This window comes from Triturus cristatus, chromosome 6, assembly GCF_964204655.1.
Source record: "Triturus cristatus chromosome 6, aTriCri1.1, whole genome shotgun sequence".
NCBI lineage: Eukaryota > Metazoa > Chordata > Amphibia > Caudata > Salamandridae > Triturus > Triturus cristatus.
The window spans coordinates 1,227,795,992-1,227,819,668 of NC_140589.1; the positions used below are offsets into that span (position 1 = coordinate 1,227,795,992).

The 23,677-nt window shown below is 44.5% G+C and overlaps 1 protein-coding gene across 1 annotated transcript in view; it reads right to left on the reverse strand.

The window, feature by feature from the left end:
* SYTL3 (synaptotagmin like 3) overlaps positions 1 to 23,677 on the reverse strand; it is a 523,043-nt gene that overhangs the window by 329,253 nt on the left and 170,113 nt on the right. Inside the window, exon 5 of the mRNA XM_085612149.1 lies at positions 2,589 to 2,640. Within this exon, the coding sequence (XP_085468275.1) occupies positions 2,589 to 2,640 (52 nt within the window). The remainder of the gene's footprint in view (positions 1 to 2,588; positions 2,641 to 23,677) is intronic.

A 23,677-nucleotide genomic window follows, 5' to 3' on the forward strand; every position in this document is an offset into this window, starting at 1 on the left:
TTATCCATACGTACATGTGACAGGTGTACATTTACAAGCGTGTAAATCTAATGCCCAAGTGCAATTGCACTCCATAACTTTTCTATTGTTTCTCGATAGGGACAATATTTCTAATCATCAACAAATAACTTCCACCAACACCGCAATCATCAACAAATAACTTCCACCAACACCACAACCATTTTGAGTGTGTTCCCTCTGCATTTCCACCAATATATGGACCTTCGCTTGAGCCTCCTGCACTTGAAAGAGAAAATCTTTGTCGCATCTAGGTTGAGACTTTGCCTGACAAATGTTTTTGAATACCCATAAACCCACCCACCAAGGTTTGGGGTGTCCACCTACTTATGCAGGCATCCCCATTATGGAACACTGCCAATCCCCCATTGTGAGAAGACCTACATAAATTATACTACAGCATGCTGGTGTAATGTTACATATGAATAAATGTATTTATTAGTGCAAATTCATGTTCTGTGAATAGAAAATAAAGTATGCTTGTAAATGAAGCTTAAATTAGGGGCAAAAATAACTTTGTGAATTGGGCACTCAAAGACGATTGGTTTTAGAGATGATTCTAATGAGAAGTTTATTTAACAATCTAATACACATGCCACAGAATTCAGAAGCACTATTACACTTTCCCATTACCCAGTGGTGGTTGCCACTTTGTAGTAATAGTTAGGTGTGCGTTTCCATAGGAAAATCGTTTTTTGTTATCCTTTTAACTTTGGAGCTGTTTGACGTAACTTTACAATTCTTTCCCCAAAAAAGTCCCATCCACCTCAGCTCCTTCCTGTAAGGTGTTGGCGTGATCCATCATGCGGGGGCCAAAAAAAAGGAGGGCCCCAAAATTAGTTTTACCAATTCATTTTTCCATAGGAACTTTAAACAGCGATACCGCAAAAACTGCTGAACTGAATTACACCAAATTTTGTAGAAAACTAGGTCTTGGTCCAGAAAGTGTGCTTTTGTGATTTGGTGTATAATCAGTTCTGTAGTTTATGAGCAATTAAGGCTAAAATCAATGGACCTGATTCACAAGGGCAATCTGAGGCAGAAGTCTAACTTTACGACTTTTGGTATTCACAGAGGTCATTAAGAGTTGTACCTTTATGTCCGCAGAATCTCCGGGACTGCAGATTGTGGACTGCATGTACCATGATGCAAAGGAGCAAACTTTTCTGGGATATGGTGTAGTGTCTGGCTACACTCTTTTCCCTGCCCAAACTGATTTTCATGACCTCCTCTACCATTTATCTCATGTTCCTAATGTTCCTGTTTGTAAAAATTGCATTCCGGCCTATTGATTACACTTTATCTGGCCCGAGCCGGAGAATCCTGGTCAAGTGTGAAGATTTGGGCCCAAGCCGGAGATTCCGGCCTGGCTGCGGGCGTAATGATGTGACTCATAACTGACCTCTGTAAATACCAAAAGTCGTAAAGTTTGACTTTTGTCTCAAAGATTGCCTTTGTGAATCAGTCCATAGTATATTTCACTCTACGGATGATCTGCGGGCCAAATAGATTTCAAGATGAGAACTGATTGTCTGCGGCCACATCAACAAGGATGTGGGGGGAGCCATCTTAGGACTAACCCCTGAGTCCTAGGAAAAAAGACATAAGGGGGCAGACTAGGGATACACTGACCTCCTAAGCATGGTGGGGGCTCCCAGAGAGATCCTTCCTGGGGCCCAAAATCTTTTTTTGAAAATGTTGCTGCAAATTCGCAGAGGATCCCTAATGCGCAGACATGTGTTTTTTACAAAGTGTGAGCTCCTGCGCCACTGAAAGAAATACCCTCCTGGGGTGAGCTATGGTCCGGGGGGGTGGGGGGGGGGCGAAAAACCTTATTTAGGGGAAGGGTGCGCATGATTCCACCTCCCCAAGCCTCTGGGAGACCCTGGGGACCCGACTCCCGAGCCTTAATAGGCCCCGCGAACCCCATGAATAAATATATGTATGTCCCAACTTCTCAATGACCCCAGAGCTGTGACCTGAACATGATCTTGTACACACAGCTCCCACTGATGGTTTTGTCTCTGAGTCTAGTGCTATACATAACACTTTTTCATTTCATACCTCCCTCCTGAAAAAAGGGCAGTGTACATGCTGTGTCCAAACTCGTGGCAGTGAACCTTAAACCTCACAGTCAAATCCTGAGATGGATTTCACGACAGAAGATCTAGGCTTGCATTATATTACTATGAGCATCAAGAGCGCCAATGGTCATTGCCCTCGTCAGGCACTTAAAGGCTTGGCTGATTCTGAAAGAGGACGAAGGAAGTCGGCATTAGCCTTTTGACATCATAGGTTTTTTCTTAATGTACGAACATAAAAGCAGGACTGCCTACGTGTAAAACAGATAAAAGACAATTATTTTGATCACAAAAATCTTGGCAGGATATGTTCGAAACCACAGGAGCAGCTTGAAAAATATATCCACCTCAAGCCTTTCTGCGTAAAGGATTGTTTTTTTAATTAAAAAGTCCTGTAAAAATGCCAAATAGTTTAACTATTGATCAATGTCCGGTGGATTCATGAGTTTTTCGGCATACCAGGGCACCGTGCCCTTTCACGAGTCTCACCTCGGTTTTTGATAAGACTTCAGCAGCGCTGCACCGGCCGTTTCTTGTTTACCTGTGCAGTGAGAGAGAACACAGAGGTCATGGGGACACACATTCTGACTGGCACGCACCTGACTCATAGAATATTAGCAACAGTGAATAATAGTTATGTGAGTGAAGTTAACTGTTTACGCGAGGGTACGCGTTTCAGAACAGCCTGTATGTTTATCTTAAATTAAGAGAGAAGTTTCGAACAGACATGCGTTTTTTTTTTTTTTTTAAATAATAGGCTTAGTGGCACACAGAAATTATGATCCTAGAAGGCGTGTTCATACTTTTTGTTGGGAGCACATATAAAATACAACGATGGTATTTAACATTTCATTTCGGCGGCACGAACGTTTGATCCTTAATTAAAAGTACAATCGCTTCTTCGTACTTCCTACGTCGGTCCAATTAAAGTTCAGACAATGTGTAAACAAGACTCTCCAAGGACACGAATGAAATGTTTTCCAAGTGCGCCCCCTGGTGTTACTTAGGTCTAATTATTCAATACAAAAAAGGATGTTCAGGTTTAAACAACGGATTGGGGAGGTGGTTTGGGCTGTCCTTTGATTAAAGTTCAAAAACAAGCATTTGAAACAAATAGATCTCGTCTTTGGACCCATTTCAAATACCCTGAGAACACAACCACGAGCGGAACTGAGGATGTATTGTGTAGCTTTTAGAAAAACGTGCTTTTAGCTTGTTTTCTGAAAAGTTACACGTCAAAGACACCGGAATTTAGGGCCAGATGTACGACCATTAAGTTTTGCGAGTCGCAAATTATGCAAAATTTGCGACTCGCAAAACTAAATGTACAACAGTGTCTCAGACACTGCGATTCCCAATGGGGTCGCAAATTGCATGCCTCATGAATATTAATGAGCCTCTCGCAATTTGCGACCCCATTGGGAATGGCTGGCACTCCCAGGGATGGTGGCCTGCTGGGATCAGCAGACCTCCATGCCTGGGACTGCTTTTAAATAAAGCAGTTTTTCTTTTTTTAAATGCAGCCCGTTTTCCTTAAAGGAAGAGAGGATGCATTTAAAAAATTAAAATGAAACTTTTCAAATTCATTTTCTAAGGGCAGGCAGTGGTCCCTGGGACCACTGCCTGCTCTTAAAAAATATTTGAAAAATAATATTTGCAAACACATTCACAAAGGGGAAGGGGTCCCCTGGGGACCCATTCCCGTTTGCAAATGGTTTACCACCCTTTACAAAAGGGTGGTAAACCATTTGCAAGTGTTTTGCGCTCGCAAATGCAGTCGCAAAACAATCATAAATACGTTTTGGACTCGCGATTAGGAAGGGACGCCCCTTCCTAATCGCGAGTTGCAAACCTTATTTGGGTTACCAACTCACAATATATGGTTGGTACATTGACCAGACCTATTTGGGGGTCCTGTATGCGGTTGCATGTGCAAACGGGTTCGCAAGCCCGTTTGCGCATGCAAAAACGGTTGTACATCGGGCCCCAAATCTTTTAGCAACCACTGACCCCTTCTCTAATCCCACCTTCTGACCCCTCCACATTCCAATGCAGTGATGTTGCTGAGTTAACTCAATCCTGGATTCCACTGATGTATAGTTGAGCACAACAGTGCACTAGCCAGGAATAAGACAAGGGGACAATATAAAAAAGAAAACAGGGCAGGTGGAAGTGATGGCATAACACATCACCATGCAGGAAAAAGGAAACTCACTGGTAGTGAAATGTGGCAACTGTAGAAAACCAGTAGTTATGCACACATTCATGCACTCAGTTTAGGAGTGAGTCCTCCTCATCCCACTTCCTCCTCCTTCACAGCCCATACACAAACTTTAATATATTATGAGCGAGAGTGGTTTTGTACGAGTGAAATGTCCAACTAACCACAATGTCCCTGAAACCTGTGTTTTTTTCAGTGAATTTCAAAGGTTTTTTAAATGCTAATCTCTAACTATAACGTACCTGAAACCTTTGTTTTTTTCAGTGAATTACTAAGGTTTTTTAAATGCTAATTTCTAATTATAATGTCCCTAAAACCTATGGTTTTTCAGTGAATTTCAAAGGTTTTTAAAGGCTAATTTCTAACTATAACGTCCCTGAAACCTATGTTTTTTTCAGTGAATTTCAAAGGTTTTTTAAATGCTAATTTCTAACTATGCCTACAGAGGTAGGACATGTACAGAAAGAGGAAGGAGAGCACAGAAAGAAGCAAGAGAAATGCATAAAGAGGGAAAAGAGGTCCAGAAAGACAAAGAAAGGTGCAGAAAAAAGCAAGAGATATGCAGAAAGAACCAACAGAGGGGCAGAAAGAGGCCTTGTTGCAAAGCCATCCTGTGCCCCCAACTTTTGCTGACGGGTACTGGTGGTAACTGACTCTGACTAACCAGGCCTAGAGCCAGTGCTATGCTAAAAGACACTTAGAATACAGTGAAAACACCTACATACATTAGGGTACACTATGGGTTGAGGTACCCCTGTGATTGGCATGACATGCCCTGTAAGGCCCTAGTATATAATAGGAAAGGGGATTAAAACTACCTCCAAGTCAGAGGTGCAGAAACATGCTTCTTTAATTAGTAGTCGCGTTTGCAGAGTGGTAGAGAAAGGGTGCTGGGCCTCCGACCAGCGCTCAGAAATTCTGCTGCATAGGACTTACAGGAGGTACCTGGAGGGCTTCTTGGGCCCCAAAGTCCCTCAGGAGTAGAGTGGACTTCATCTCCCATCCCGTGGTCTGCCAGGAGGCGTGTTTGCGGAGTGCTGGAGAAAGGGGGCATGGCCTCCGAAGACGTCTTAGCAATCCTACTGTGTGGGACTTACTGGAGGTAACAAGAGGGGTACTTGGACCCAAGGACATCCTTGGGGGCCAACTACCCCTCCTATTACTTCCGGTAAGTACCAAACAGCAGGATTGCTAAGTTCTCATAACAGGCCAAGCCCCCTTTGCCCACCACTCTGCAAACGCGCTCCCTGGCATGCTCTGCGATGGGGATTGAAGTGCCCTTCACTGCTGGGGGTCCTTAGGGGCCAACTAGCCTACCTCTTATCTTCAGTAAGTCACACACAGTAGGATTGCTGAGAGGTGGTCACGGCCACGCCTCCTTTCTCCACCCCTCTGCAAACGTGCCTCCTGGCGCGCTCTTGGTTGGGGGATGAAGTCTCCTTTCCTCATGAGGATCCCTGGGGGCCAACTAGCCCACTAGGTACCTCCAGTAAGCGACACACAGCTGGGTTGCTGAGAGTGGTTCGAGGCCACGCCCCCTTTTTACACTACTCTGCAAACGCGGCTCCTGGCGCACTGCTGCTCGGGGATGTAGTCCACTTGTGTGCTGAGGTCCTCAGGACACAAGAGGACCTCATCGACCCACCAGCAGTGCGCTAAGAGGTGCGATTGCAGAGTGGTGTAAAAAGGGGCGTGGCCTTGGACCACTTCTTTGCAATCCAGCTGTGTGGCGCTTACTGGAGGTACCTGGTGGGCTAGTTGGCCTCCAGGGACCCTCAGTATTCAAGGGGACTTAATTCCCCAACTCTGAAAGCACCAGGGGGCGCGTTTGCAGAGTGGTGCAGGATGGGGACTGGGCCTCTGGCAAGATGCAGGCATTAAAAAAAAAACATTGTTAGAAGGGGGCTGTGTGGCCCTCCTTCTTTCTATCTTTTTTGAGCCCTGGGTTCCCCATCCCCCAGGGCCTGCCACGTTTAAAAAAAATAAAATTTAAAACGGGAAGGGGGCTGCGTGGCCCCCCTCCTGAGACCGATTTCGGCCATGGGGACCTATCCCCAGGGCATGGCCTTCTATAAAAAGTTTTAAGTTATAGGGGAGGGCGGCCGCATGGCCCCCCTTTCCTGGGCTACTTTTGGCCCCGGGGACCCCATCCCCAGGGACCTGGCCTTCCGTTTTCAAAATTAAGTAAAAAGGGGGGTCCCCTGGGCCACTTCTGGCCCCGGGGACCTCATCCCCCGGGGCTGGCTCTCAAGTTGGGGACCATGGGGGGGGCCCCCAATGCCCCCACGGTCCCTGCCGGCTCCCCGTCTCCTGCGGGAGCCGGCACTGATTTTGAGCAAGAGGAGCTACTTGCATGCAGCTCCCATTAAATAAAGCCCTAGGGAGTTGGCGGTCCCTGGGGCTTGGGGGGGGCTGTGATTCCCCCCCCACCCATAACTAATAAAGCCCCAGGAACGTGGCAGTCCCCGGGGCTGCCGGGGCACTCACGGGCCCCCGCTATATGATTAAACATTGCCCCTGGGACCTGGCCTACCTGGGGGCTTAATAATAACGAAGTGCGGGAGACCGCGCTTCATTTTTTTCTTTCTCGGCTGGATTCGTGCACCCAGCGTGAATTCGCCAGATACTTTTTTTAATGAAATATTGCTTTCTTGTGCCCTGGGGGCCTTGTGGGACACCCTGAGCAGGCCCTGGGGGTCAGGGTGTTTTTACCCTGCCCCCATTTCATGTTTTTTAATTTTTTTTTCTGTTTTCTTGTGAGATGCCTGGCAACACTTCCTGGTTTGGAGTCAGCTCGTGCTCGGGAGGGTTCGCGAATCATCCTCGGTGCTCATATATCGATATTTTTATTTTTTGAATTTCTCAGCAACTACTGAATGGAAATACACAATTTTTTAAAAAGCACGCTTTCTGGATCAGGACATACCTTTTTGACAAATGTGGTGTAATTCCGTTCAGCAGTTCGAGCTGTAGCCTGTTCCAAAATTCCTATGGAAATTAACATGGGGAAACCCCATTTTGGGACCCCCCTTTTTTCTCGGCCCCCGCTTGACGAATCACCCGGAAACTTAAAAAGACAGGACCTGACCTGAGTGAACCTTTTTTTCGTCAAACAGCAACAAAGATATTGGCAAATCAAAAAACACTTTTCCTATGGAAACTAGGTCCTAACTATAACTACCTACTGGCGACCGCCAGTAGGTAATATATCTCCAAAGAAGGGTGAATCTCGTGAAATACCAAGATCAGCAACATGCACACAGCATGTCAGTTTCAAAAGTTCCTTTAATGGCAACGCCATCAACCCAACCAGGTTCATCACAGTCTCATTATTATACATGGTACACAACTTCCCTTAAAAGGGGCAACCAGTGATAAACATGAAAAAAATACTGCACATGAAAAAAATTTAAATGGAATACTTAAGGTAAGGTTTGCCATGGTTCACATATTCTTCATAAATCATACCACAATAATATGAGGGAACAATCAGACAATGACATGATAATACAAACAAAACATTCAAAAATGGTCACACAAGCACTGTGCCTTTTTTAAGGGAAGTTTTACACAATGTATTGTAATAAGAATGTGACAAAGACCCGATTGGGTTGATACACGTTGCCATTAAAGGAACTTTTGATAATTACATGCTGTGGGCAGGTTGCTGAGCTTGGTATTTCACAAGATTCACCCTCTTTGGATTTGGAGTGGGGTTCACACCTGCTGTCCTGCACGCTCTCCGCTTGGTGGAAGTGGCCTATTTTCTGTGAAGGATTACATATATATATATAAGAGATGGTGACCAATGATTTAAAAAGTCTTTATCGGGCCACCAGTTCCAACAGGAGAAAATTGAAGCAACAGGATTTACAATATAAGAACTTGATTCAAAAATTGAACAACAACCCTGGTCTAGAAATTTGTATGTCGGACAAGGGCGGCAACGTCGTCATTTGGCCGAAGGAGGATTATAAAACTGAAGTTAAAAGGCAGCTTTCGGACACCAACTGTTATGAAAAGATCAGCATGAAAATCTATAACACCTCTAAGGAATCCCTGAAGAAAATGCTACATGCCTACAAAAGGCAGGGATTCATTTCAAGCCAGGAATTCAATTTTCTTTTTAACGAATTTCCGATTATTCCCACGTTTCGTCTGATACCTAAAATCCACAAAGGAGTGAAGCCGGTACCAGGCAGACCCATTATTTCATCTATCGGGCGCATCAGTGAAAATGCAAGTAAGTATGTGGACTATTTTTTACAGCCATTAGTCTGTGATTTACCAACTTACGTTAAGGAAACTGGTGATTTTATCAGGAAACTAGCGAGTATTCAATGGAGCGAGGATTTCTTGTTGGTGACTCTTGACATAGAGTCTTTGTATACAAGCATAGAACATGACACAGGAATTGCTGCTATTAAACATTATTTGGACTGCAGACCCATTACATTTTACAGTCATAATGCCATGCTTTTAGAACTTATTCACTGGGCATTGAACAACAACTATTTTATGTTTGAAAATGAATTGTATTCCCAAAAGAGGGGAGTCGCCATGGGGGCTTGCTTCTCCCCCAGCTACGCCTGCTTGCATGTGGGCTGGTGGGAGGAGCAGGTCCTCATGGGAACCCATGCTAATGTGTTCAGATCCAAGATTGTAGAGTGGTTCAGATACATCGACGATGTTTTTATGGTTTGGAAAGGTGATCGTGAAAGTGTGACAAATTTTATTGAAGTTTTAAACATTAACACTTTTAATCTAAAATTCACTTTTAACATTGATGACACATCAGTTGAATTTTTAGACACAAAAGTCACGATTGTTGAGAACCATATAGAAACTTGTCTGTACAGAAAACCCACCGCTGGCAACTCCATTTTACACGCCAGCAGCGCCCATCCACCTCACCTCATAAAAAGCATCCCCTATGGGGAACTCCTCCGCATTAAACGCATTTGTAGTATTCCGGAGGAGAGAGCTTTATGTTCAGAAGAGGCAATGTGTAGGATGAGGCAACGAGCTTACTCTGAGGGGATTCTCAGGGAAGCCTATGAGAAAGTAGAATCCATTTCCAGGGACACCCTGCTTAAAGATAAATCGGCAAGAACGACTGAATGCAATTCAGCTGATACACCTGATAACGCAATCTCCAATGTACCCCGACTGATCACTACATTTAACAAACAGCACCATAGGATAAGGGCCTTTGTCAACAAAAACTGGCCGATTGTGTTAACTGATGGTGTATTGGCCCCAACGCTACCCCCCAAACCAGTACTGAAGTTTAGAAGGGCCAGAACTATGAAAGGGGAGCTCATGAGACCAAACATTTCAAACCATGTTAGTTGTTCTTGGATAAAACCTAAAAATGTTTTTTTTTAAATGCACCAGCTGTAGAGCATGCAAATTCGGTCAAAATACCACCCAATATTTAGTCCCGTTCAGTGCCAACCCCAGACAAATCAAGGGCCACTTTACCTGTAGATCAGAATTTGTGGTTTATGCCCTTTTCTGTACATGTGGCTTGTATTATATCGGTAGCACCAAATTACAAGCCCATGTCAGAATTTTACAACATTTAAGGGCTATTGTCAACAATGACTCCAGCTACCCGGTGGCACGTCATTTCAGGAAACAGCACAATAATGATCTCAGTTGCCTGAAATACTTTGTTGTCGACAGTGTCCCCATACAGCGAAGAGGGGGCAACAGAGAGAAAATTCTCAGACAACTCGAAACCAAATATATACTAGAGTTCGACAGCAAAGCACCCATGGGGTTAAATAACACTGAGGACTTACATAATTTCATTTGAGTAGCAGTATGTTACTCGGCTTAAAATATTCTTCTAATACTTGACAAAGATCCGTAACGTGTGCATTAGAAACCATTTTAACCGAAGACACCTGTTTGACTAGTCCAATTGTTTAACCTGTAGTCTCATTAATGTGATTTATACTGTTTTTATTCAAGAGTAGACTTCTTGACTGGCCGTCTGAACTAATTTGTTCCTCCTATGTCTTCTTTGTTTTTGTCTGTGTCTTTCGAATCTAAAGGGGTATGGCTTAGGAAGTAAGAAAAAAAAGAAAAAAGAAAAGAGAAAAATACAAATTCCTTCCTTGATTGTTGGAGTGTTCCAGTTCTCCTGATCCGATGGATCTTCCAGTTAGGCTACTTTCATCCCTTTGGTGAATTACAATTTAGTTGTTAGCAGCCCTATTGGACATACCTACACATTATTACTTCAGATTTACTATTCGAAAGGCTAGAAAGTTTGCTGACATCAATATGTTAATAATAATATAAACACGATAAGTGTCTTAAATCCCCTTTTTTCTTTCTCCGTGTGCCTGTTTCCCGTTTGCTTAGCTATTTCATTATTATTTTCACTTTCCTCACTTTTTGACCAGTTTTTAGGAGTTTTACAAAGGCATATGTTTTACAAAGGAGTTTTGGGTCCCATGAATTGATTCCATCATTAGACACATTTTTAACATCTGTTGAATAGTTGTAATGAATTTAGACCATGTATTATGTATTTGTATGAATTAGGTTACAATATAGCTGCTATGTGCATATTTATAAAGCATATGTTTGCATTTTTTGCACCTTTGTTGCGTATTTTGCACCTTGCATTTTTTGCACTTTAAAGGCATATTTTGCACTTCAAAGATTATGAATTGCACCAACAATTTGCGTATTTGCACAGCCAACTTTTTGCACTTCAGTTCTATGGAACCTATATTGTATGTACATGGTCTCGACCTTAGCTGCTATAATCACCAGTGTATTTGTACTTATAGCTTTCTCTGCATTTGCCCTGTAAACCAGTATATTTCTTTCATGTTTATTATCACAAGCATCACGAGGTCATAGAGTGCTCCTAAATATAAAGGCTAGTAAAAGCGGCAGTTACTGCATGTGATCAAGGCCATCTGGTGGCCGAAACGCGTAATGGTGTGCTGTGTGGGTGCTGACTTTCATTAAAGACCTTTGAAGTACGAGCTGGTGTCCGTGTGCTTCTTCCTCGCCGACTGGAAGTGGGAGACAGCTTTTTTGGACTTCATATATATATATATATATACATGCATTCTTTGTTTTGCCAATAACTTTGCTAATCGACGTGACAAGTCTTCCCAAAATTTTAAAAAAACGTACCCTTTTTGGTTCAGGTGCTGTTTTGAAACTTTCACGGTGATCCATCAAGTGGAGGCCGAGGTAACGCGGGTCCCATAACTCATTCTTCTCATGTTATGTCAATGGGATTTTTCATTTTTTTAACACGACTACAGTCCAAACCGCTGAATGGAATTACACCAAATTTGGCAGAAAGCTAGATGTTGGTCCAGAAAGCATGCGTTTTGTTATTTGGTGTAAATCCATTCAGTAGTTTCAGAAATATTTGAGTTGAAAAACTATAGATATCTGGTAGCCCAAAATCCTACTGAAGTGATACCGAAATGTAATTGCCTGCCAACACTTCAACCAGGAAGTGTTGGCAGCCATCTTGGGACTCAGTTGAACAGAGTCCCATAAAAAATGTATTTAAAAAAAGAAAAGGGAAGACCAGTAAAAGATATAAATTTTGGGATATTTGGGAACAACAGAATATGTTAAACTAATTAAAATGATACTTACCACTGGTCCAATGATTAAGCAATGGCAATACAATAGAAGCATTGACTTCTAGAGTAGCCTGGAAGGCTAGCTCCACCCACCCCTCCTATAAGGGTTAAAGAGATGTAGAGATCTTGACAGCTAAAGGGAAGCTCCCCTACTTGTAATTTGTAAAAGGGGTAGCGAAAGGAAACTACGCAACTGTTATAAAGATCCCTGAGAAATCTCCAAACCCAGTATTGAGGACTAAAAAAAAAAAAGAAAAGTGGGCAGGATACAATACAAACACCCTGACCCCCTAGGCCTCTTGGGATCCCCCAGGGCCACAAAAAGGATTTTTGTAAAAGTTTTCAGCGGGATCCATGCGTTCATAATTCACCCCCAGGTGGGCCGGGTCCAGGGGGCATTTTTTTTAATAATGGAGGTGGGGGCATGGGCTCCCGCCTGGGGCTGAATGTTGCCCTGGGGACCACCACCTCCCTGGGGGTTCTTTAAATATAATTGGGGGCCTATTTGACCCCAAAGCCCCAGGAACCGTTACCTTTATGCTAAAAAAAAGGCAGGGGGGCCTCATGGACCCCCACACCTCCCCAGGACTTTACTTTGAAATATGTGGGACAGCACAGACCCCCGTAGCCTTTACATTGTGTGCGGGTGGGCCGCACGGACCCCTCCCCCACAGCTCAGGGGACCACCACCTCCCCGGGGCTTTAACCAAAAAGAATGTGGGGGCCACGCCTCCCTGATCTAAATTACACAATGGAATAGGGCTGCGCGGCTCCCTCCTGGAGCCAATAATGGCCCAAGGGACTGCCACCTCCGAGGGCCGGCTCCTGCAATTTCCTGGGGAGCCTAACCCCGGGGCATTGCTGTTTGCTATGGCTTGGCAGGAGTAGCGCTCCTGCCAAGCCATAGCAAACTCTGCTCCGCTTTGTGCATGCGAGAGCATGTAAAATGCTCTCGCTTGCACGAAGCGAAGGAGAATTGCGTTTGGACAGAGGGAGCTGCATGTTAGCAGCTCCCTCTGTCCAAAAGCAATGGAGCCTCCCACAGGACGCGGAGAACCGGCAGACACAGCGGGGACCTTCAGGCTCTCCCTGTGGCCCCCAACAAAAATGACTGGGTGCCCTGGGTGGGACCAGGGCATCCTGTATTGTGTCTGTCGCTACAAAGACCTAGGTTTCAGAAGGTTTTAATGCCATACAGATTGGTTCTAACCTTATAGGTCTTTAGTACTCCCCCTAGTCGGAAACTCTTTTGGGGTAGTTGCCAACAAGTTGGCTACCTTCACTTTATTAAAAAACAAAAACGATAAACGGTTTTACTCAAAGCAGTCTCCCAAATGATCGTAAAGGTGTCTAAACTCCTGTGTAGTACACCTGAGGTTTCTCAATTCAATTGTCTAGTGAGAGAACCGTGAATAAACACATGGATGTGCAAAAAATGTGAAAGAGACGTGATGGCACCTCACTTGCGCAACCCCAATTGAGCCTGCTGGCTGGTACTCGTCAGCTTTGCCCACTCTTCTCATCATCGGTAGCCATCACGCTCCAAAATAATAACGAGGTGTCCAAAAGATAACGCCAAAACAAAAACAAGTGGTGCGACTTAATAGTGATGATTAAAAAGTGAAACAGGTACACCCACTATAGGTTCAAACTTTATTCCACCTTAGGAGTGCACCTACTTCAATACTTAAAAAGGTTGCTAAATATGCATACCCTTCCTATATGCCAACATGTTTCATCGCCTGGAGTCTTTCTGGCGATTTCGTCAGGGCAACAACAGTCGCTTGGCACACGATAGGGACACTTCTTAAAATCACATTTGGAGACTGCCAAAAGTAAAAAACATACACACACAACACTTAACTATGGTGTTCATCCCTTCTTCCTAGATCAACACGGGCTCTATTGCGTGTATCTATGAAACGTTACTACCTTACCCTCGTGGAGCCTTGGCCTCGCGTACCAGCTCAGTCAATGAGGTCACCAGAAGGCTCCTTATGTGAGTTCTCGTGGTTTTGTGTGGCATTCCACCGTAATGCCAATCTGTTAATAATTTTAAACAGTTACTCAGAATATTCTTGTGTGGAAGCTCTGTTCGTCAATTACAATACCTCACTTATCGCCAGTGTCATACTGCTCAGACCAAACTCTAGCTACTCCCACTCTCATCTTTTCTCTCCATGTTTATCAATACTTCGACCTGCATGCTCTATTTCAGCCTATTATATGGTCGCCCTCGCCATGCTGATGTTCGTATGTCTTCGTGTACTCAAAAAATCATAACATCATGTCAGACTGCTAGTATACCCTCTGAAATGCAATCACCCTATCTCATCGGCAGGCAAGCCCCGTTCTATACTTAGAAATGAATCATGCTCGGACTAGTTCATAACCCGGTCTCTCAAATTGTTAGGAGATACCTTCATGGCCTCTAACACTGAAACAAATGTAACATGCTGGCGCCCTCCCCTCAAACATAACACCTCCTTACCACCCAAAGCCTCACGGAGCTCCTTCTCTCCGCCGGTCACCGGTGTTGTGATCCCGCGGTTATTTTATACTTCCGCCCCCTACGCGTCCTCCTCGGCGCGGAGCTAGATTGGGCGCCATATTGGAATGGGGTGGTGTGAGTGTATCTCTGATCAAGCGTTCAGTTCCCTGAGCCTCGAAGTTGGTGTTATTTTACAGTGGGATCGTACACCTGAATTTGGATTGTGCCCCGATGTATTGGTTAATGCTTTTCAATAAGTTATAACCCAGAACAAAAATTCCCCATATAGGGACCTCCTCATAACAGGGCAAAAACATGCGCCATCTTGGATAGGGGAGACTCGTATATGTCTAAAGTTTTGCTATTTAGCATCGAGAGTCTCAGATTGAGTTTAGATTGCTCTGAGGTGATGTCTTTTATGTATAGCGTAATCTCCGACCCACCATTTGTGGTATTGTGGCATAATACATATATAGGTGAGTCTAAAAAAGTGGGGGGCTATTGCCCACATGCACATTCCTCTTGAGAGTTTGCCGCAATCTAGGTAACGCAATGGTCTAAGATGCATCAATGTAATCACTCGCAGGATCCCCCAACATGATGTCACTTGATGCGTGTATCAGTGAGTCTAAGAAGGCCCTTGCCCACATAAGCATAGCAACACATCCTCCTCTTGGGAGTTTGCCAAAATCTAGGTAACGCAGGGGTCTAAGGCACTGGTGTACCAATGTAGTCCATCTCAGGGTCCCCCAACAAGACCGCAAGCCTAGGAGATATCTTAAGTCCATAAATAGATCTTAGGTATTAATGTGGTTGGTATATTGCTGTCTGTCACTGTTATTTGGTATTACCCAATAGGGTCCAAATAGGGGTTGGCGGGGGCGAGCCTTGCTCGCTAATGTAGATGCATCTGTGCTTTAAATACTCAGTATCTCGCCTTACCCCATTCGATTTGGTCGTTCAATCCCTCTCGGTCGGACTTCTCTTGGAAAATCCATCTCGCTTCCTTCGAAGCCAGGATTTCTTCCACATTTTGAGGCGGGCCCATCATTCTCTCCAAGACCACCCAGGTGAAGGTGTGCTTGGTGTGATGGCAGTGTTGTACCAACTTTGTCGTTAACTTGCCTGCTCTAATGGTGCTAAGGTGTTCTTGCATTCTGATTTTCACCTTCCTGGTAGTTAGTCCTATGTATTGAAGGTTACATTGGCAGGTTAATCTGTATACCAAATTGGCAGTATTGCAGTTGCTAAAATACTTCAAGTACCAGGTTTTTCCTGACTTTAGAACTACACTTTGGGTTTTCTTCGTAAGTACACACACTGAACACGACCCACACGGGTGGTGGCCAGGGGGGATGGACGACTCGGTGAACTTCTGTTCTACTTTAACCCGTGAATGCACCAGTTTATCACCCAGGTTGCTAGATCTTTTAAAAGCAAACCTGGGTGGGGGAATCTTGTAGTCCTCAGTGGACAGCAACGCCCAGTGTTTACGAATGGACTGTCGGATCTTCGTGGCTAACGGGTCGAATGTCATGACTACTGGGAGGCAGTCTTCTGTAGTTTTTTCGTTCTTTTGCAGCAAAACACTCCGGGGGGTGTTCATTGCCCTTTTTCTAGCCTGTCTGATGGTCTTCCGTGGGTATTGTCTCATTTCAAGTTTGGCACAGAGTTCTTTGGACTGGTCCAAGAATGTAGTAGTCGAAGTACAGTTCCTGCGGTACCGAAGAAATTGACCAACAGGAAGGTTATCCCTGAGTGCTCTAGGGTGGTATGACCTGTAGGAAAGGAGAGAGTTCTTGTCTGTAGGCTTTTGATGTACTTTGGAACATAGCCTGCCCCCATCTGCATAGATGTCTAGATCCAGATACACTGCTGTGTGGTTGCTATAGTTCCATGTGAACCTCAGACTGGCATCCTGATGGTTAAGCCAGTTCAGAAATTGTAATAAACCATCCTCTGGACCTGACCAGACGCAGAGAATATCGTCAATATATCTCTTCCAGATACGGATGTTACTCTGGAAGTGTTTTGACTGATGGTATATAACGTGCTCCTCGAACTGGCCCACATAGATACAGGCCAAGCTCGGCGCCATCGTTGCGCCCATAGATGTGCCCGTAGTCTGCAGATACATAGTATCCTTATAGCAGAAATAGTTTCGTGTGAGGGCCAATTCTATGCATTGTAGTATGAAAGATGCATCAATGTAATCACTCGCAGGAGTTTAGACACCTTTACCTTTACGATCATTTGGGAGACTGCTTTGAGTAAAACCGTTTATCGTTTTTGTTTTTTAATAAAGTGAAGGTAGCCAACTTGTTGGCAACTACCCCAAAAGAGTTTCCGACTAGGGGGAGTACTAAAGACCTATAAGGTTAGAACCAATCTGTATGGCATTAAAACCTTCTGAAACCTAGGTCTTTGTAGCGACAGACTGTTTGAGTGGAGGGCGACCTGGGTTTCTTTCCCTCTAGAGCTCCTTATTGTGTACACGTTGTGAACGGCGGATCAGCCGTGAGAGCTTTTTTAAGACACTCGTTGAGAATTTCTCGTTTTTTTAGATAGACACACACAACACACTGTTCACATCCCCTTCAAGTTTTTCCTTGTTGAGTGTACCCTAGGGGTTTGACCTCTACCCCGCAAATGGACAGGAATTGCCTTGCATTCACGGATGAACAAATCGCAGCAATCCTATCGGGTCCATCACTATTCCCTGATGCCCCCCTACTCAATGTAACATCAGCAAGGGAAGAGTGGGAAAGACTCAGTAATACCAAGAAGAAGCAAGTCAGGATAGCTCTCCATGGGGCATTAATGACAGAGTACTTAAGAGCAGGAGCAGCCCCAGCGAGCCTCATAGTAAGGATTGAACCCAAGATCTTTCTGGAAGATAAAACATTCAGATTGGATTGGAGCTATATAGCCAATAAATGTACACGAGATTGGCTAATCCTTATAATCAACACTGCAAAGAGATTAAGTGAGGAGCTCCTTAAGGAAATTGTTGATTTAGAGGAGAGCATAAGGAGGGACACTACCCTTGTGGACACCAAGGAACAGCTTCAAAGGATTCAGGAAGACCTGAGCGATTACACAAATTATATGATCAATCAAAAGATCAAAGGGCTTAAAAGAAATCTTGATCGTTTTTCCCACGAATGGGCTTTCCCCTACGTGGAGGACAAATATTACGACCAGATAGTTGAACATCAATTTAGAGGAGGAAGAGGTAGGGGTGGGAAACAACAGACCAAACGTGCACCCAATAACTGGACATTTGATAACACCTCCAGTGAAGAGGAAGAGTTGGGCCCACAGTCTAACCCCCCTAGAGTAAGATTCAACGAACAGGAGACAAACAACGAAGACCTGGGATCCCTTCTCCGGTCTTTTTAAGGACAGAGCCACAGGGGCAACAGAGGGGGAGGTCCGCGGGGCAGGGGTCGAGGCAGGGGCAACCAAAATCAAAGCCAGCATTGGCAAACCCACTCCCCAAGAGTAACACGGAGCCGCGGACGGAACCAGCTATGACTCTGAATAACATAGTGGTGAATCTATCCGACCATGAACTGACCATCAATGAGGAAAAGGTGTTGAACAAAGGGTTAGGGTTTGTTCCCACCCCCACACATGACCCCTTTAGATGTAGGATTGAACTTCACGAAACAATGCGAAGAATTAAACTAAAGAAGTTCTTCGCTAATAAACCACAGGATACTCCAACTGTGTTTAACACCACACTTAGGAAACCATCCAATTTCTGTCCATCGAATACAACTATAGGCCCTGAGGTAACGGTCTTTGAGAATAAGGTACTGCAGGACATTTCCCAATTGGAACAGCAGAATACAACCTCGAAATTTAACAACATGAGTAGGGTAGAGTGGGAAGCAGTAAAGGGCCTTGAGAATAATCAACATCTGACGATTAAAAACGCAGATAAGGGAGGAGCTGTAGTAGTAATGAATACCATCCACTACGACACTGAAGTGTTGAGATTACTCAGCGTCCGCCAGAACTATCGTCCATTGGCACAGGATCCCCAGAAAGAACTGTTGGCGACCATTAAGATTATGGTGATGGAGGCTAAGGAGAAGAAATGGATAACAGCAAGAGAAGCCGAGTTCTTGGTTAATGACAAGCCAAGAACTCCGGCGTTTTACATTTTACCTAAAATCCATAAACCTCAACGTCCTCCCCCCGGTCGACCAATCGTTTCGGGGATCCAGTCTGTGCTTGAGCCTCTCTCGCAATTTGCTGATTTTTTCCTCAGGGAATCAGTTATCAACCAGAAATCATTTGTAAAAGATACCACAGCAATCCTAAATATCCTTGAAGATTTGCAGTTTGATCCAGAGAATGAATTTATGGTAACCATCGATATAGAGTCACTCTATACCTGTATACCACAGGATGCAGCGTTGGTGGCAGCAGCGCATGCGCTTAAGGCACAGGAGTGGTTCTATGATGCTCCACAATCTTTCATACTACAATGCATAGAATTGGCCCTCACACGAAACTATTTCTGCTATAAGGATACTATGTATCTGCAGACTACGGGCACATCTATGGGCGCAACGATGGCGCCGAGCTTGGCCTGTATCTATGTGGGCCAGTTCGAGGAGCACGTTATATACCATCAGTCAAATCACTTCCAGAGTAACATCCGTATCTGGAAGAGATATATTGACGATATTCTCTGCGTCTGGTCAGGTCCAGAGGATGGTTTATTACAATTTCTGAACTGGCTTAACCATCAGGATGCCAGTCTGAGGTTCACATGGAACTATAGCAACCACACAGCAGTGTATCTGGATCTAGATATCTATGCAGATGGGGGCAGGCTATGTTCCAAAGTACATCAAAAGCCTACAGACAAGAACTCTCTCCTTTCCTACAGGTCATACCACCCTAGAGCACTCAGGGATAACCTTCCTGTTGGTCAATTTCTTCGGTACCGCAGGAACTGTACTTCGACTACTACATTCTTGGACCAGTCCAAAGAACTCTGTGCCAAACTTGAAATGAGACAATACCCACGGAAGACCATCAGACAGGCTAGAAAAAGGGCAATGAACACCCCCCGGAGTGTTTTGCTGCAAAAGAACGAAAAAACTACAGAAGACTGCCTCCCGGTAGTCATGACATTCGACCCGTTAGCCACGAAGATCCGACAGTCCATTCGTAAACACTGGCCGTTGCTGTCCACTGAGGACTACAAGATGCCCCCACCCAGGTTTGCTTTTAAAAGATCTAGCAACCTGGGTGATAAACTGGTGCATTCACGGGTTAAAGTAGAACAGAAGTTCACCGAGTCGTCCATCCCCCCTGGCCACCACCCGTGTGGGTCGTGTTCAGTGTGTGTACTTACGAAGAAAACCCAAAGTGTAGTTCTAAAGTCAGGAAAAACCTGGTACTTGAAGTATTTTAGCAACTGCAATACTGCCAATTTGGTATACAGATTAACCTGCCAATGTAACCTTCAATACATAGGACTAACTACCAGGAAGGTGAAAATCAGAATGCAAGAACACCTTAGCACCATTAGAGCAGGCAAGTTAACGACAAAGTTGGTACAACACTGCCATCACACCAAGCACACCTTCACCTGGGTGGTCTTGGAGAGAATGATGGGCCCGCCTCAAAATGTGGAAGAAATCCTGGCTTCGAAGGAAGCGAGATGGATTTTCCAAGAGAAGTCCGACCGAGAGGGATTGAACGACCAAATCGAATGGGGTAAGGCGAGATACTGAGTATTTAAAGCACAGATACATCTACATTAGCGAGCAAGGCTCGCCCCCGCCAACCCCTATTTGGACCCTATTGGGTAATACCAAATAACAGTGACAGACAGCAATATACCAACCACATTAATACCTAAGATCTATTTATGGACTTAAGATATCTCCTAGGCTTGCGGTCTTGTTGGGGGACCCTGAGATGGACTACATTGGTACACCAGTGCCTTAGACCCCTGCGTTACCTAGATTTTGGCAAACTCCCAAGAGGAGGATGTGTTGCTATGCTTGTGTGGGCAAGGGCCTTCTTAGACTCACTGATACACGCATCAAGTGACATCATGTTGGGGGATCCTGCGAGTGATTACATTGATGCATCTTAGACCATTGCGTTACCTAGATTGCGGCAAACTCTCAAGAGGAATGGGCATGTGGGCAATAGCCCCCCACTTTTTTAGACTCACCTATATATGTATTATGCCACAATACCACAAATGGTGGGTCGGAGATTACGCTATACATAAAAGACATCACCTCAGAGCAATCTAAACTCAATCTGAGACTCTCGATGCTAAATAGCAAAACTTTAGACATATACGAGTCTCCCCTATCCAAGATGGCGCATGTTTTTGCCCTGTTATGAGGAGGTCCCTATATGGGGAATTTTTGTTCTGGGTTATAACTTATTGAAAAGCATTAACCAATACATCGGGGCACAATCCAAATTCAGGTGTACGATCCCACTGTAAAATAACACCAACTTCGAGGCTCAGGGAACTGAACGCTTGATCAGAGATACACTCACACCACCCCATTCCAATATGGCGCCCAATCTAGCTCCGCGCCGAGGAGGACGCGTAGGGGGCGGAAGTATAAAATAACCGCGGGATCACAACACCGGTGACCGGCGGAGAGAAGGAGCTCCGTGAGGCTTTGGGTGGTAAGGAGGTGTTATGTTTGAGGGGAGCATGTTACATTTGTTTCAGTGTTAGAGGCCATGAAGTTATCTCCTAACAATTTGAGAGACCGGGTTATGAACTAGTCCGAGCATGATTCATTTCTAAGTATAGAACGGGGCTTGCCTGCCGATGAGATAGGGTGATTGCATTTCAGAGGGTATACTAGCAGTCTGACATGATGTTATGATTTTTTGAGTACACAAAGACATACGAACAACAGCATGGCGAGGGCGACCATATAATAGGCTGAAATAGAGCATGCAGGTCGAAGTATTGATAAACATGGAGAGAAAAGATGAGAGTGGGAGTAGCTAGAGTTTGGTCTGAGCAGTATGACACTGGCGATAAGTGAGGTATTGTAATTGACAAACAGAGCTTCCACACAAGAATATTCTGAGTAACTGTTTAAAATTATTAACAGATTGGCATTACGGTGGAATGCCACACAAAACCACGAGGACTCACATAAGGAGCCTTCTGGTGACCTCATTGACTGAGCTGGTACGCGAGGCCAAGGCTCCACGAGGGTAAGGTAGTAACGTTTCATAGATACACGCAATAGAGCCCGTGTTGATCTAGGAAGAAGGGATGAACACCATAGTTAAGTGTTGTGTGTGTATGTTTTTTACTTTTGGCAGTCTCCAAATGTGATTTTAAGAAGTGTCCCTATCGTGTGCCAAGCGACTGTTGTTGCCCTGACGAAATCGCCAGAAAGACTCCAGGCGATGAAACATGTTGGCATATAGGAAGGGTATACATATTTAGCAACCTTTTTAAGTATTGAAGTAGGTGCACTCCTAAGGTGGAATAAAGTTTGAACCTATAGTGGGTGTACCTGTTTCACTTTTTAATCATCACTATTAAGTCGCACCACTTGTTTTTGTTTTGGCTTTATCTTTTGGACACCTCGTTATTATTTTGGAGCGTGATGGCTACCGATGATGAGAAGAGTGGGCAAAGCTGACGAGTACCAGCCAGCAGGCTCAATTGGGGTTGCGCACGTGAGGTGCCATCACGTCTCTTTCACATTTTTTGCACATCCATGTGTTTATTCACGGTTCTCTCACTAGACAATTGAATTGAGAAACCTCAGGTGTACTACACAGGAGTTTAGACACCTTTACGATCATTTGGGAGACTGCTTTGAGTAAAACCGTTTATCGTTTTTGTTTTTTAATAAAGTGAAGGTAGCCAACTTGTTGGCAACTACCCCAAAAGAGTTTCCGACTAGGGGGAGTACTAAAGACCTATAAGGTTAGAACCAATCTGTATGGCATTAAAACCTTCTGAAACCTAGGTCTTTGTAGCGACAGACTGTTTGAGTGGAGGGCGACCTGGGTTTCTTTCCCTCTAGAGCTCCTTATTGTGTACACATCCTGTATTGTGGCCAGGCACCGGGGGATGGGGTTTCTGGTGGCCAAAATCAGCCCAGGAGGAGGCAAAGGGGCCCCCATCCCTTGTTTTATAAAAAAGTAAAATAAAGGGCAGGCCCCAGGAGATGGGGTCCCTGGGGCAAACATCTGCCATGGGAAGGAGGGGGGCACGCTGCCCCCCTTTCATTATTGTTTTTTTTTTTTAAATGTCAATACTTCAAATATCGAATCCCCTAGGCAGCAGTGCACCAGGAGGCGCGATTGCAGTGTCTTTCTGGATGCTGAGGGACCTTGGGGGCCAAGAAGCCCTCCTGGGACTTTCGTTAAGTCCTCCACAGCCGGATTCCTGAGACCTGGTCAGGGCCTCGCCCACTTTCTTCACCACTCTGCAAACGCAATTACTACTTAAAAAAACACAGAAATTAACTGAAAAAAACAAATTTTACAGGGACATTATAGTTAGGAAATGGAACTTAAAAAAATCTGCGAAATTCACTGAAAAAAACAAAGGTTACAGGGATGTTAGAGGTAGGCTCAGGTTTCACTCATACAAAACCAGTTAAATCCAGTAGTTACAGTTAGCTGAGCTAACTATAACTTGCGCCCCAGCGATGCACTGTTTATGATCTCACATATTACATCACTCATGACATGGTCAGTGACATCAAATGATGACATCACAGATGACATCTCAAATTACATCATAGATGACATATTCCACAAAATAACTAACGTACCCACTCATACCCCATAGAACCTTTCATACACCCACTCCCACTCAACCATTCACAAACCTATTCACCGACCCATACCAGTACTTACACACTCACTCACTGATTCATAGATCTACACACATATCCACTCACTCACCCATACAGCCACTCATACACCAACTCACTCATTATTGCATGATTTATTTGTATATTATAGAGTATAAGACTCAATTTCTATATCTAGTAAGAACTACCATATAAATAGTCTCTGCCTCCAACCGACCTCCTGTTGTTGTTTCCAATCCTTTTGCCCAAGCCTATGCCATAAGATATGTTACGCTTTTTCTTGAATACATGTTTTTGTTAATTTGTTTTTCATATGCTTACTGCTGTGCTTGGCGACTGGTAATATCCTTGGTTCCATTCCATGGCTGGCATCCTCCCCG